Raw genomic sequence first — 16,571 nt, 5'->3', positions numbered from 1 at the left:
CAGAAGTTCCGCAGCAGCTTGCAGGCATTCAAATAAAGTGACAGCACAGCCATTGAGAAAACTTTGTAACTTTTTTTCATTGATAATGATTCACTGTACAAATGATAAAACCATTACGAACACGAACATAATATCTTGAGCAGACAACTTGGCAAGAAGACGCTAACAAATCCCGAACAGAGGGTGCAGCGACGCGCTCTTTGAACGGCGATGGCGACCATGTGTGGTCCAGGCGGCGCCAACTGCCACGCAGCGTCCTGGGGTGGGGGTCGCACGAAACGACGGAAAGGGGATGGGGCGAAAAAACGACGGAGGAGCCGTCATGCCGACAAACATTGACGTACAAGACGCGTGCCTGCCAATCGTGGCAAATGGGGCAAGGCCTTCAAAGAACCAAGGGCCGGAAGAGAAAGGTGACGTAAGGGAGAAAGAGAGAGACGAAACGAAACTTTTTACAAGTTGATTGCTTTCACACACGGCACTCATATCTGTTTTCTTTTTTCTGGTGTCGATCCGCTACACCAAGTCTGAGAGGGGAGCAGTATGGCAGTTTGTTTCTGCAAGAAAAGTGCAGGCTCCTGTATATGCTGTACAGTATTATACAAAAACGTGTGGCTATGGCGCGGCCGAAGCTTGCGGAGGCTTCCCCGCATCACAATGCCCACAAAGTTTGAGACCTCGGCCCGAATTCGGCCGCCGAGATTAGAGCGGGCTGCCAACAGGCTACGTTCTGCATGCACTGGCGGGGGACCCAATTTCTGTCACAGCTTGCCACCAGAAAGCCCATTTGGCTGTGAAAAAGTGTAGAGTTGAATCGGTCAATCAAGGTGGTGGCAAGCTAACTGCTGTGAAGATCAACTTACAACATGACTGCCCTGGCCGAGCAAGATACCTCCCAGCCCAGCTTGTACCACGCAGAATTCTCCAAATATTTCGCAGCAATTATCAACCTTACCTACATCCCTCCATACCTTGGCATTGTTAACAGCCAATCACGCTTTGAGCTTTAGGAGACTCAATTTTTCTTTTTTTCCCCCGAGATTTACGATGCCCTTTTGTACCATAGCTCGTGTGCCCCAACCATTGCCCCGCAAACAACAGTCCATCCAAATCACACCCACCAGCGAAACCTCCTCACGTGAGCTCCGGCCACAACATGGTGGATACAAGTTTTCATGTTTGCTTGTTTTTTTTTGAACGCCCACACATTGACTACAAAAATCCCGGTAATGACACACGACAAGGAATGCGATGACCCATGGCTCCGGAACAACACTGCACACACAAATTTCCGCACCAACAAATGAGACTTCCAAGAAGGGAGGGGAGAGAAATACAGGGGGCGAGAAATATAGAAGTTCATAAAAAAGTCATGTGAAACTGTACAGCAAAAACACTCAATGTCCCTTCTCCTCCTTTCCCATGAATCAGCGAGGGGGGAGCCAAGCACAGAAAGAAAGAGGTATGTTCGGTCCCTGCGAGAATGCGTTCCACCAATGAAGAGATTGAAGAGACATGCGTGCGTGAGCACCTGTTAACGAGAACCTGCTTACGGGTGGCTTTGCGGAAGTCGGGGGTGGCCCCCGAAAAAACAACAACAACATGCGGAAAACAAGTGCACCACTAAAGAGGAACGCTCGGGACACCATTCAAGCGTCAATGTCTCTCCGCAACAAATGCATTTAAAGACTCGCCCGGCCACGCACGGCACGGGGGCCTTCTTCCTTCAGCTAAAACCTTCTTCCTTCAGCTGGGTTCGCTTCTCACTGCCTGTCCAAAGACAACCACGCACTCAAATGCACAACCTCTAGGATTTAACGAACATTGCAGGCAATGCTTTCAACATCTGCACGGTCACCAAACACCTAAAAGCATTTCCGCTGCAGGCTTTCTGTTCTTCTTTTTTCTTATATAAATGACTCCACGGTCGTACAGCTGACCCTTTTCATCAGAAACAATCACTCTCGCGCTCAAGTCCATGCTTAAAAAAAAAAATGTGTGCATTTAACAAGTGTTGTTTATGCCAGCCCACCTCTGGACAAAAAAAAAAAAAAAAAAAAAAAGAGAGAGAGAAGTGCATAAATTTGAAAGGCCATAACACCAAAAATGGCTTGGAATGCAGCACAAAAGAAATAAAAGCTTTTCTAAATACACTAAACAAAAATAAATGTTACAGTTCAACCTGCCTGCAGTCCAAATTGATTGCACGCGCCCGTCAGAAAAATGTTGCAGCCCGTGCTACATTTACGGCACACAGGGCAAAAACAAGGCTCAACATTTAAACGAGAACCGTCACTGCTGAAACAACTTGAAAAATACAGTTTTCCATTTGAAATGAACTGTCAGTCTGAGACCGACACTTCACGAGTAACTCCAACACATGCAACTTCACTCCGTTCCCAACGATTCAACATGCAGAGCCACCAGAGACTCGCAAAGCATTATATATATATAAGCGGAAATGCCCATCAATGGCCAGACATTTCCAGCCCAAATAATAATTTAGCTATTACCCCTAACAGCAACTTCTGCAAACATTAAGTACAGTGACATTACATTTCCAGCATCTCTGTTTGCAGATAAGCAAAAGACGCAAGGCAGTAACTGTGAAAGATGTTGCCTCAGACGTTCGAAGAGCGCCGCGAAAAAGGCCACAATTCAGCGCATAAAGATCACAGAAAAAGTACTGAACGGGTAAATGCCGTGGAGCAGACCATGTTCGAAATGGTAACACTGTGCTTGAAGCTATAGCTACAAGTACTGAAACATTTTACACTTGTTTGCCTCATGGTGAAGCGAACAATGCTTTTACATTATCATACAAACAAAACAACAATAAAAAAAAGAAGCTCCTTTGCTCAACCCCTTGCCAACGCTACTACATAAATAAAGCACGAAAAAGTTCAAAGCCAATTAAACTGCACGATCCTGATTTCCGAAATTGCACGAAGGTAGCCTGTTCCAAACAAAGCCCAGCTTGGAGGAAGCACAAAATAATGTCTGGAAACCCGAGCAAACACAGTCGAGTAATAAATAGTACAGTGATGCTGCTCAACAAACTGTTAAAAGAAAACACATTTTGAAGATCAAATAAACGCATTTAGAGCAGCTAAGATCGAAGTAAAATAAGAATGAATTATGGCTGGTTGTTCTTTCTTTTTCAATGTTTTAAAAATGACAGAAAGGAAGGTTTCCCGAACAGATGACGAGTTATCTCAATTTAAACGCCCAGCCAGCCCCACAGAATTAGAAATGCCAAGCACAGAACCCCCTAAAAGCTCGTTTCGTTCCTAATATAGTACTGCAAATAGCGATTTGTTTTGTATGACAAAGCGATAAGTGCTGCTAAGATATTTAGCCTTTTCTGAAATGCAAACAGTAGCAGTGCACAAAGCTCACAACCAGGCTTGAGTCTTGAGCTTTCTGAACAAGGATTCATGCAATCTTTTTCTTCTCCCACAAACCTTAAATCTTCGAAACAAAAAAAAAAAAAAAAAAAAAAGTCTCAGACCTGACTTTGAACTTAGGAAGTTTGTACATGAACAGCGAGCGACCATCAGCTTTCAATAATGACATAGAAAAATAAATCTCCAGTTTAAGTGATGATGAAAGAAAACGAAACTGTCATTTTCAGTGCAGTGCAATCAGTAGCAGCTACTAGTTCGGAGTATTTTCACAGTAACTGCAGTGTGTGCAAGCAGCGAGAAAGAAAGAGCGAGCCTTTTGTGAAATTATCCGTTTGCTAACTATAGAAAATGCACCACCATTAGAAGCCGGCAACCGAAAGGCTAGAATGCTTTGACAGCTATCTGGTGACTCCCACATGCACACGCACACCAGCGTTCCTAAAACCAGCTTGCAACGGGACCAACAACAAGCATGTCACGTACAAAAACTTCTAAAAAGAAGGTGTGATGTGACATCACAGCTCAAAGCAAAATGCCCCAGCTTGATGTCCTTTCACTAAAACAGGAGCGAGAAAGCACTCATTTTGTCGGCACCAGCACTCTTACAGTGAATACAAGGCAACACAGAAACTCAAGTTTTGCCAACCCCCGTGCCAATGAACATGTATTTTCCACAAATCTTAAAGTGAAGAGGCTGATTATTCTAGAACAAACAGTAAATACTTTAGTGAAAGCCAAATGCACCCCTTAGAGACTCCCCTGCCATTCTGAACTTTCCGCCACTCCTTCGTCCTCGACATACAAGCCAAGCAGTAACGAGTAGACGCACATGCCAATTAATTACAAGGTGTGGGTGCAGATGACACACTGCCCACTTTCCAGAGCTTGATCCCTGCTGTGTGTTATGTACTCTCCAAACACCAACAGGAACAACGCTATTGAAATAAGGCCTATGTTTAACTAACAGCTAAGAATGAGTCTTCGCTGCCATGTATTCACGTAAGAGCACGGGTGCTCATGCTCCTAGTTAAACAACAGTGGCAAGTGCATTAACAAACCAGGTGCTTCTCTGCGGAGACATTACATCTGTGCCCTTGGCACAGCCTTACACATTCCTGTAAGAAACACAGAACAGCCCACCCTTAAAAGGCACCAACCCCACTTGCCCTGGCTGCCATGTTCAATGTCCATCTAGAGAGCATTCCACGCCTTCCCCTCAAAGAGTGTTTATCCCTGCTTCAGTTTTGTTGAAAGCCTTTCCTTCAACTAAGCGGCCCTTCGCAAGACTTTCATCAGCTCTCACTGGTCTCGACAAAAGCAAACACGTACAACCAACCAAAATTCCGCCAGACCACTGGGAGGGCACAGTCGCGAAACACAATACTCCATCATAGCCCTGCTACAATTGAAACACTGCCAACTCAAGAGTGCTCCCTCCAGGCACTCTGTGCCCTCCTCCCAAACTGCACATGCTGGGTCGCACAGGGATGACAAGACACTGGCATTTGTCCACCAAATCAGGGGACATACACCGGTTGGTAGCGTTCGGAGCCAGACAAATGGGTTCAGTCAACATGAAAACGGACACAGTCACTCCGAACAGCCGTGCACTCGCTGGTGGCATCCGCTCCCACAGAGACAAGCTGGGCCTTGGCTGCGGGCGGAAGCACGCGCGGCCACCGGCGCAGGTGGAAACCAGAGGGGAGGGAGGGCGGCAGGCGCACCCCCCAAGAGAGAGAATGAGGTGATGAGAGAGAAAGCGAGGGAGGGGGTAGTTGAAGCGAGAGGGTCCTCGGTTCAGTCGTGGCGGTCTTCGCTGGCCGTGGCTCGCCCCGCATCTGGCTGTGGCGGCGCGCGCGGAGTCTCCGTTGGCGGCGGCGCCCTGGCGTGCTCGTCCTCCTGCTCGTACTCGTACTCGTCCTCTTCCTGGGGCGGCCACAGCCGAGGCGACCACTACGACCGGTCGAGGCGGAAGGCTTCCTCGGCGGCGGGGTCGCTGATCACCGCCATGTCGGGGTCCGTCAGGATTTGCAGGCCGTCAATGTCGATGGGGTCAAGGCCCGCACGCAGTGCCTCCTCGGCCGAGAACAGGTCGGCCGAGTCAAAGGAGCCCAGGGACGACTGGCCCTCTAGCTTGGCCTGCTGCTGCAGCGCCCCCTTGAGCAGGGCCGCGTCGTCCGTGCCGGGGCCTGCATTGGGACGGCGACACCAAGACTGCTGTGAAGGGCCCCACCCTACGAAGGGGGGAATAGTAGGGGAAGAATCGGAGACCACATTCATTGATACTGTTAGCACTACGTTACAGTTGAGGTGCAAGTCCCGCCAATAATACATACACCGGAGAGAACGTTTGCCATCGAGTTTCATACAATAACAACTAGAGAGGAATCGAGCAGCGATCGTCCACCACGACGGGCGTGAGGGGTAGTTCTGGATTAGGATTGGCGCTCGAGGGCTTGCGGAAGTTATTATGGATTGAATTGTGCAGCCAGTTTCGTTTTCGTTTTAGGATTGCATGAACACAGTTGCCTACGTTGGAAGAAGCGTTTAAAAATACGTTTCTCCTTGAACTGAATGTCGCACGCACACTGATGCTGCCCTGAGTGGAAATGTTTTGAAACTATACCGTAGTTGCGAATCGGGTGGGTTACGAGTCCATTGCCGGCACAGCGAGCACAAAAACACAAATGACAATGCTGTATGCAGCGAAGTTCACTGCGAATTAGGAGTTGCGGCGCTGCTCATTCAGAAGAGCAATGTATTTTCGAAGCCGACGACGGTTGTGAACTGCTTGAAACAGCCACACTTTTTGTGCGAATGCCGGCTCCTACGGCATAGACAAGCAGTACCGGTGGCTGATAGGAACGGAGCTTAATGAATTTCACTAATTCAGGCTAGAATAGCTTCTCCAACAGTAATCGGTTTCTTTTTTTTCTTTTTGGAGCCCAAAACACTTCCTAGTATTTCAAAAACTACGCCAAAACTTTTATAAATAGTTTTCAAAGTCTGCGTCTTGCTGTAGTTGGCGGCAAATGGCAAACCTACTCCCCGAACCTCCTCGACACCACATCTGCTTTTTATTTAAATGCGTCGTTTTATTTCATACAAAACCAGTTTTTGGTCACTAACTTTCCTGTTTGCCATGTAATTTGTAAACGGCGAACCGAGCAATAAGAGTTTTTTTGTCAAACAACACAATTTGCGCAGCCATGGGCCCGTTTCGATCCTGCACAATCTAGTTCCAGAACTACCCCTCATTCTCATCGAAGTGTAAGCGGCGCGGTGTTCGCGTTGACACTATCAACAGTTTCCCCTCTAGTTATTATTGTATGAAACTCTGTGACGTTAGCAGCACACTTAGACACACCGCCCGGATGGAAGGAAAAAAGGAAGGAAGGAAGAAAAAGGTGGGACGCACCTGTGAGGATGATGTCGGGGATGCTGGTCGGTGTCTGGGGCGTCTGGGGGGCTCCCCCGCTCGAGGGGCTGGCAGCGGTCTTTGCGGAATACTGCAGCTCGCCCGTGTAGTAGAGCGAGTCGTGCGGTGAATACGGCAGGGAACAGCTGAGCGCCTCGGCCGATGACATGCCCCCCGACCCCATGTCGGAGAAGAACACGCCCCCTGAAGAGCAGCTCGTCGGGATGCTGGGGTTGCTGCAGTACCTGCCATCAGGCATCTGCATGCACGGGGGCAACGGGTGAGGCCCCAGCTACTGGCCAACAGTGTTTTGGAGCAGCCTCATAGCAGGCAAAACGGGCAGTTTGGGGCAGCACTTTCGTAGCAGCCACCATCAACGCCACAAGAATGCATAAAAAAAGTGTATAACCAGATATACAAACATCCCTAACTTTCGATAAAAACCAACAAAGTATAAGGTCAAACTGCTGTGTGCACAACTAATTTCATTGATTGCCTGTGGCTTTTGGGGGAAGTTCAAGGGTGACAAAAACATTAGATGAGAGGGCCGCTCCGTAAAAGAAGCGTTCAGTTTTATTGCTTTCTAGCACCAGGTCGTTTCATTTGTATTTTTTAGAGACAGAAAGAACTTTATTTGCCCAGAAGTAGAGAGCTTGGGCTTTCTTTGACTAAGGCGGCAAAGAGAGCCCAAGCTCTCTACTTCTGGGCAAATAAAGTTCTTTCTCTCTCTCTTCAAACACCTCCAAGTATCCCGGGTGCACAGCCGTTTCATCTTTGGTCCAAACCAGCACTGCCTGACCACTCTTGATCTCACTGGTGTTCTTAAACTTCACGCTGCAATTAATCAACACATCTGCATTTTCTAACAATATTAAAGCGAAGCTTTATTGTCCTCACTGATGCTGTTGTACGCAAATATGCCCTGCAGGAAAGCCAACTTTCTTTAACGATGATGATGAACGATCATGGGTGAAGTGAAAGAAAAGAATCGAACCCGGGTCCCTCACATTACAAAGCCGTCACCTATTCGATTGCTCCATTTCGACATGGTCTAAGTGGTTTGGATTGGAAAACTCAGTCAACAACCAAAGAATCTGTCGCGAGAAGAACAGTGTTGCTCTGCATGCCGTAAGGCTGTTTAGTCACAAGGCGTTAGGCCTAACTCCCCATTTTGAGGTTTAGGACGTTAGGCCTAACGTCACATCTTTCGGTTTAACACTTCAAACTGGCACCCACTCAAAAAATTGTTCACTGAACACCAAGCAGCAGGTACCGATTCGCACCGTACACCCCAAACCCAAACATTAAGCCCACAGAGTGCACACCTGGGAGTTGCTGTGGGCATTCTAGAAAAGTAAGCGTACCTCCAGAGCAGCACATACTCGCAGTGTGGGATTGGCCGACCAAATAATCCATCATGAGAAAGCTTCACGTTCAACCCTCGTCGTCGTTAAATGGAGGGGTGCATGATTTTATTTTAATGTGGCATCATCCCCGTTTTTTTGTGCCTGTTCTTTTGTGTCACCAGTATTTGACAAGAGCTCCGCTGCATCAAAGCATAGCTCCTCAACAATTCCTGCTCTCAAATAATGTACTCAGCACAATGTTTGGATGCATATTTTTCTGCTTGGATAACATCCGGACCAACAGTAAACCAACGGTTCACTTTTTTGAAACGAGGTATAGAACTCCATGAACAGCTTAGCAACATCTTTCCCAAACAGTGCTTTCACAGAATCTTCGTCACTAATTCGCTGCGCGGTCATCCTTCAGCACTACCTTAGACACATCCACTGAAGCTTGCTCGGCTAAAACAGACTTCAGTGCTGGAAGCTGCTTAATTAAAAAGCCAGTCATAGGCAGGTAGGACCACTAACCAGTGGTCATTTGCATGACCGAGCATCAATGCTTTGGGGAGCCCTGGAAGCTTTACCGTTATTTGAACCTTTCTTGAAAAAACTGACAAACATAAATCCTGAAAGTTTCTACCTCCATGCCAAAATATTCCAAGGCATGTTGAAAGGCATTGTTGCGCACCTCTGCAACGAGCACTCGCTCATGACGACCAAAGTGCTGTTCCCACGCTCACCACAAAGTACTGGTTGTGCGTCGCAGCCGCCGATGGCGAGGTTGAGTCGTCCGTGCTGGTTGCCACCCGGAACTGCTCCATCTGCTGCTGCAGGGGAGACGTGCTGCCCATGGCAGAGCCCGCCCGGTAGCCGCCAGCCCCGTAGGGGCTGCCCACCGCACCGGGCGACGACACGGGCGACGACGCGCCGTGGGACACCGGGGACGCCGGCGCACTGCCCCCCGACCGGTCGGACGGTGCGGCACCGCCCTGGTACAACTGCCGCGGCCGGGGACTTGTGGGCGTCTGCACCAACAAAGGCACCACCGGTTCCTCTTACAATGACGGAAAACAATGGCTTGTTAGTGTCCCTCGGACCCTCCGCTGCCACTTACACGCGTGAACACTTTTACAGTGTCACCACTCGGCAGACAAGGCATGTTATAAAAGGAGACTGTACTCTATCACCTGTTCTTCTTATGATGGCGGTGTAGAAACTTTTGCATCATCATCGACAGTGCCGATCATCACACAGGAGGCTCGCTCGAGCTGCTTCATCCTTCCCTCATTAGTCGCCAAGCTTGCATCTCTACAGTCACCCCTTTCTGCATGGAGGTCTTTGACCCTTGAGCGTAGATTCCGACAGGCAGGAAACAGTGGTGTCTCGGTGTGCCCCTAACCCTCCACTGTCTTTTTTTTTTTTTTTTAACTACGAGTGTTTGCCGCGCGGCATATGGAAGGCGTTTTAAAGATAGAGGTAGAGAAGAAAGTAGGAAGGAAAGAGAAAGAGAGGCGTTTTAAAAATGGGGGTAGAGCAAAAAGTAGGAAGGAAAGAGAAAGAGAAGAAAATAGGGAGAGAGGGGCTGCCAAGAGCACAGAAGGTCACGAAACCGACAGGTGTTCAAATCTACAGGTATGCATGCAGTCCAGTGGCGTGCAGAAAGTCCATCAGCGACCTGCAGTATTTATCGTCCTGCACCCAGCGGTTGTAGTCATCCGGTTTATCCCACCGGAGACCAACCTTTCTGAGCGCATGGTCTCGAGCTGTCCTAGTTCCCGCGCACGTCCACAAAAGATGCTTGGCGTCAGCTTCACCCGCCGGAGACGGACACTTGGGACACGTTCCAGGGTCGTCTTGTGAGTGCCCCCAAGTCCAAGAGACTGAAGGTGTGAGGGCCACCCCAGCCCGAAGCCTCCTGAGAGAAACTTCCTCCACCCGGGAAAGATTAGGGGGCAGGGAGCAGACACACGGGGGTATTAGGGCACGTGTGTCCCTTCTCAGGAGAGATTTCCGGGCTAAAAGACGGGAGCGCGGATCACAAAGGGGAGGATTCAGGGGGGGAAGAAGAGTGGGAAATATGGTCCGCTAATTGATTCAGTATATTCCGACCGTGCCCCGGTACCCAATGTACACGGATCGTTAGCTCTGATGTTCTGTGGAGGCTGTGAATCTGCTGGCAGATCAGAGGTGTCTTCTTTACTTGCTTCAGATGCTTCACAGCACTGAGCGAGTCTGTATATATATGCACCTCAGTGATGTTATGGAGTGCGCTTGCAGCATTGACTGCGTCATGAACAGCCTGGAGCTCAAGTAGCAGTGGGTCCAGAGTGTCGGTAGCGTAACAGCGCGAGCCTTTGATTTCCGGGTGCGTGGCACTGACGAAAGCAGTCCATCCTCCGTCCGGCAGAAGAGCTGCATCTGTGTACAGTACGCAGTGGCCTTCAGGGACTGTGGTATCGGAGGTTGGCGCTGGCTTGTCACGGCGACGAAGCTTCGTCGTCTTATTCGTTGTCATTGTCGTGTACCGCCATGGTGGAAGATCGTCTGAGGTTGAAGTGACGGGGGACGCATGACAAAAATGTGAATGAAGCGCTGCGACCACTGGAATATACAAACGCTTGAGCTTCCTTCCTTCTTCGCGCTGGTTTATAAGCTCTGTTATAGTATTGAGCTGGGCGTGCTCCTGTAGGATGGGTATCGGGGTAAGACGAGGAAGTGCCGTGATGGTGCGCATAGCTTCTCGGTTTATAGTCTCAAGTTGCGCCCATTGTTGCTTGGTCAGTCTGTGAAATTGTGCCTGGTAGAGTAGGCGCGGCTGGAGAACAGCACGTACGAGTCTTCTAGCCACCTCCGTGCGGGCTCCTCCACTACGCGCTGCAATCCAGCGGATCAAGTGCAAGGTTGTCGAGGACTCCTTCCGTGCCTTCCGGAGCCAGTGAAGACCAGAACCCGACTGGTGGATCAGAAGTCCGAGCACCCGCAGCTCTTCTTTCGCTGGTATGGCAGCTGAACCAATTTTAAGTTGAAAGTTAGCCATAGAGGCTAACTTCCTTCCTGACTTATTAGCCACTTGTATGTAGCACGACTTCTCAGCTGAAATTTCTAAACCGGCTGATTCTGCAAAGGCATGAAAAACATCTAGGGCTTGCTGGAGATGGCGGCACTGTAAACCGAGGTCGCGGTTTGTGGACCACAGTGTGACATCATCCGCGTAGATAATAAATCTCACGAAAGGGATGTCTTGCAACTTCCATGCCAAGGGTGCAAATGCGATGTTGAAGAGCAGCGGTGCTAGCACGGAACCTTGCGGTACCCCACGATTCGATGTAAACAGGCCGACCGGCTTCCCATCCACTCGTACAGAAAACGTCCTTGAGCACAGGAAGGAGTGTACCACTTTGGATACATGATGTGGAATCCCTAAGGACTCCATGTTTCTGAGTATTGTCCTGTGGTCCACGTTGTCATAGGCCTTGGAAATGTCGGTAGCCACCACAGTCCGCACAAGATGGCTGTGGGGTGAAACCACTTACACTCGTTAACACTTATAATGTTTACATGTTGCAGACAAAGTGTGTTTGAAGAGAGAATGTACTCGTTGCGAAACTTCAAGCAAGAATCACAGCTTAAACTCGAGAGAATTTGCTCTAAGAAGTACCACACCATCTTGAGGTATCATCGGTGAACCCCAACCCAGCAACAATACAGAACTCTTTGCAATGCTCAAAATGCACGTGTTTCTGACCAAAACAGCCCCAACACGGGTAACCGTTTTTGACCACAAAGGGCTACAAAAGCCCTCTGACAAAGTCCGAAGCAGCAGAGCAAGTTACAGCCACAAGGTTACGGATGTTACGCGTAATACGAATGGATGAAATTGAGGAAGGTGCGGATATAACGAAGATAAATGAAAAGCTGTCAGTGGACACAGATTTCTTTCTTAGGGTAAGAAGAAAGGAACAGTGTTGTGTGGGAAGGAGGAAACACAGTGACAGCATGCCAAACAATCACTCCACATTGTGCGAACACAGGTTTGAATTCCCAGAAAGCATTCATTCAGTTGTATTCGCTACCTTCGTTTTTTTTTTTTTGGCATTGCAGACGTACAACCTAGAGTAAGCAGCGCCCTGCAGTGAGCTAAAGTAAGGTAACCAAACAGAAAAAAACATGCTAATCAAGATAACCTTAACCACAGAGCACAACTGCATATCAGAATACTCATACTCGTACTCACTAAGCCTCAAGGTCTGAACTTTGCTCAGGCAACACGCGAAAGTGCTGACTATTTTCATGCCCAACTTCATCCAGTATAAGTGGAATACAATCAAACAACAAGACTTGGTGAACCTAGTGTCACAAGATGAGACACAGAGTACCGCACTGAGTGAGTACCACGAGTGAGCAACAGTGGCCATTTTGGTGTTTATCAGCGCTTCCAGGTAGCCGCTTCTGCGGCCTCACCTATAACTTTGACAAGGTCATTTGTAAACAACACTGCCGAAGACGCAGAAACACGGCATCTTCGGACACACTTCTGCCGCTGAAATGCTGCGAAGCGCGGTATCTTTCATTCGCATTCGGAATGACGTCGTCGCACGCAGCCACAGAACGGGCAGGGCAAAGTAAAACTATCACAGTTGGCCGACCAAAAACGCATAAACAAGAAAATAGTGGCACCCATGAACCGTCACAGTGTAAACAAACGTCACGTGATGCGAACTGGCAAATGATCACGGCGGCAGCACGGAACAACAGGAGAAAAGAGTGCCGATACTCTGTAATCTTACCCAGTAACACTAGGTGAACCCTTTCTTCAGCCCACACGCAGGCAAGAAGAAGAAGAAGAAGAAGGAGAGGGAAGGGAAAGTAAATCTAGCTGACTTTTTGTTGAAAGGGTCGTCAAGCATAAGTGTACTTGCCGTCCGCAAAATTGCCGAACTGCTGTCCACAAATGGTTTTCTTTTCTGATGGGTTGATAGTAACAGTGTCATGAAACATTTGCTCTGATTCGACAGGCAGGGTTACGTAAGTAGCGGTGTTGCTAATGCCAGTTGGTCAGCACCATGTCAGCCTCGCCCGACGCACCCAATGGCAGTGCGGCGTAGGCCGGCATAGTGTGCGCAGTATGCATTAGTGCTTCTAATGTTTATGTGTTATATTTATGTAAGAATGGTGGAGTAAGAATGTGCATGCCACCATTCTTACTGCTACAAAAAGAAAGTGCCCTAAATTAAAGCGCAAATAGCATGTTCTGCGAGCTTCAAGCCCATTTAATTTGTGTCGTACTTTGACGGCCTTAGCCAATCACAACAAGCTGCCCATAATATGTCATAAGATCAGTGTGGAAAAGTAGCTAGGGTGTCGCATGGCTATTCTCTGTTTTCCTCATTATACAGCTTACCTGAGTGAAGCTTGTGTTAAAAGTGGTGTCAGTGTTATTCTAACAAGGCAACGTTTTGAATGAACCAAACTTGCATTTTGTCTTCATGGCCCCTTTAAACAACCTTGCCGATTAATTGTGTAGTGAGGAGAAGATTGCGGGAAACACTTCCATGTTGATGTCCGGAGTAGGAGACTCAGCAGCTTTAGTTTTTCTTTTACAGTGAAAGATTTTCAAAGTGAAGCTTTCGTAGTAAGACCGATGACGTTCTGTAAAAAAACTAATGCATTTCCCCATAAAGTGGTTGGTCAACGAAAAAGCTCTTCTTACATCTCTGGACATACGGTGCATGCGTGAAACCCAGCTTTCATTGAGTCAAAACAGTTACTTAAAAATTACGAAGTAGTAATGGTTCTAGATGAGACAATACACGCATCGATCATGAAGGAGGAGTACAACAGTGGACCTTTATCTCATAAACCATGTATCAGTATACATTTAGATCGTTCACAGACACATTTGTGCTTAGTGCTCAAAAAGTTGTCGCATGGCTTCATTCTTCGTTCGCCATTTCGGTCCTTGGAGGTTTGACGATCGATTGGGTGCAGTTTCAGTGAAGGCTGGACACAGTTTTAGCTTTTGCGCTTCTCTCAACTTTCTTTAGAAGGGGATGGCAATTTTTTGGTTTGTTCTTTGCTCTTGTGCACATTTCTTTATATGGTATCATGCGCCCAGCAAAGGGCACAGTCCATTGTCATCATTAAAAAAGACTGAAGACTGAATGACATTTTGTTAGAACAAAGATCAGACCTTTCTAAATTGTTCTCGCTTTTGTTAGATAATGCGTAAGAGCTACAGTTCGTGTTGCTTTTTTAAAGCACGTTCTCAGCAGCAGTTCTTGCACAGATTTACTTTATCTCTGCATGTGCCTGCCATATTATTTGTTTCTGAAGAACGTTTAGACAGGCTCCACCTATCCTGTTTTGCCATTCATGATTTGTGATGCCTGCTTTTATGCTTTTTACATTTTCTGCATTAATGAGCAACTACTGCTTTCGTGAGCGGTATATGTGTATTCACATGATGCCACAAATCGTAGACAGTAAAAGCTTATATATAGGGCAGAAATAACCGTTTCCACACTTATGACATTTTCTGCGTTAAAAAGCAACTGCTGCTCTCGCAACTGGTATATGTGCATCCATGGCATTACATATAACCTACCTACCAATGAAGCCAACTTATTTGGACGCTTTAGTGTCCCTTTAATTGCCCTAAAAACCTCCAGTGCTCTGGACATTTGACGAAATGGGTGAAAGGAAGACTTTTATGGTGTCTCTTGGTGCGCCAAGCAAGGGCAGTTTAGGGAGCCTACATGTGTTGTGCCTACGAAGGTGCAGCACATGTAGGCTCCCTAGGGCAGTTGTGGATCGTGTGAGTACAACCGGAACACACAAATTAGAGAGTGCTTATTCTTTTCTTTTGTGTGCCGAAGTTAGAGGAGAGTAGGGAGCGTGCGCTGTGTCAGATGGCTGATTTCATCTTTTTTTAGGTGCGAAGTACCTTAGCACTGCGCAATGTCTGTCTGCATCCGTGTGCATAGCATTTAGAATCGCAAAAAATCACACAGGCGCCGGCAGGATTCGAGCCTGTGTCTGTTAGACCAGACAGAGTTAGTGCCAGTCAGTCTTACCCATTGGGCTACGACCGCGAGTTAGTACCCGAGAGTCAAACGGCTTACTCCCTCGCCTGTAACGGTGCGGAGTACCTTAGGACCTCCCAATGTGCGTCTGCGTCCATCCGTGTGCACACCACCATCAAGCGAAAATCAAACGAAATTCGATTTGAGCCGTGAGTTGCAGTTTCGTTTAGGCAATAATCAAGGTGCAACCCGCGGCTCAAATCGAATGACGGTCGGGGCGCAAATCGGATGTCACTCGGGGCGCAACTTGGATGCTATTTCGAGTCCACGTACTCCGCACCCTCGCCATCATCCACGGAGTGGAGATGCTGCCATTTTTTTTTCTTTCTTGCGACCCTAAAACGATCCCCCAGCTGCGCCAGTTGATCAGCAGGCTTGCCGAAAAACCGCACTATAAACAGTATTGTGCTTCGGCCAACCGCGTTATAAGGGGTACGCTTATGCACCGAGTTCTATGCGAGCCAAACCGGTGGTCACAAAAACTTACAATATATCCGGTCATAGAAGTACCTGCATAAATAACTTTGTCCCCAATGACGTGCTTGTCAAAGCATCCAGGAAACACGAGGTCCCGCACTATAAGCGGTTACGTTACAAATGGTCCACACTGTACATTGCGTCCTGACATGGTCTTCTGGGGTGGTGAACATAAACATGAATTGCTTCAACGCTTTGTTCAGTGACCGCAGGAGAGGCTTAGAGGGTTTCAATAAAAGCCTTGTTTGTAATGCATCCGACTGTTTCTGAATGGTCTTCGCATGCAAGTGAAAATACACAATGTGCTTGCGAACAGGCTGCCCCTGCTGCCTGCCGTTCTGTCTCAGCTTAAGCAATAGCCCAAATGTACTCAATCTTTTTTTTCTTGTAGCTGCAGGAGGGGGAAAGGGGGCAATCCCATTCTTCCACACCGGCAAACGAGCTGTAGCGTAACACTCAAGACTTGCCAGCAAGCATTGTGGGCTACTCTCTTCATTGTACGTGCAAATATACCAGCGAGTCCGAGAAACATTGCACAGCGTCTCTGTGGAAGCCCCTTAACAGTCTCACCAGCCCTTCGAACTAAGGACACAATTATTACATCATCATCATCAACAGCAGCAGCAGCAGCAGCAGCCTACTATAGGTCCACTGCAGGACGAAGGCCTCTCCCATCGACCTCCAACCGCTCCTGTCCTGCGCTGCTCGAGTCCATTCTTTGCCCCATAATTTCCTTATTTCGCCTCTCCATCGAGTTATCGGCCTTTCCCTTCTTTTAGACCTGCCACTTGGAATCCACTCTGTCGCCTTGGTGGTCCACCGGTTGTCATTTCACCTA

The 16,571-nt window shown here is 48.0% G+C and overlaps 1 protein-coding gene across 6 annotated transcripts in view; it reads right to left on the bottom strand.

The window, feature by feature from the left end:
• Positions 1–56: 56 nt before the first annotated feature.
• The window catches only part of Crtc (CREB-regulated transcription coactivator), an 86,103-nt gene continuing 69,588 nt past the window's right edge, over positions 57–16,571 (bottom strand). For 5 of the 6 annotated variants that reach the window (XM_077699522.1, XM_077699527.1, XM_077699524.1 and 2 more), the window contains 3 exons: positions 8,915–9,199; positions 6,826–7,084; positions 57–5,641 (listed from right to left, as the gene is read on the bottom strand). In XM_077699522.1, the coding sequence (XP_077555648.1) occupies positions 5,361–5,641; positions 6,826–7,084; positions 8,915–9,199 (825 nt within the window). In that variant the 3' untranslated portion in view covers positions 57–5,360. The remainder of the gene's footprint in view (positions 5,642–6,825; positions 7,085–8,914; positions 9,200–16,571) is intronic. The other variant, XM_077699525.1, reaches the window with a different exon arrangement.

The sequence above is a fragment of the Haemaphysalis longicornis genome, unplaced genomic scaffold (assembly GCF_048455015.1).
Source record: "Haemaphysalis longicornis isolate Haplotype H1 unplaced genomic scaffold, Haemaphysalis longicornis Haplotype H1 scaffold_2, whole genome shotgun sequence".
Classification (NCBI taxonomy): Eukaryota; Metazoa; Arthropoda; class Arachnida; order Ixodida; family Ixodidae; genus Haemaphysalis; species Haemaphysalis longicornis.
The sequence above is the reverse complement of the archived record's forward strand: the minus strand, read 5'-3'. Positions and strand labels throughout refer to the sequence as shown.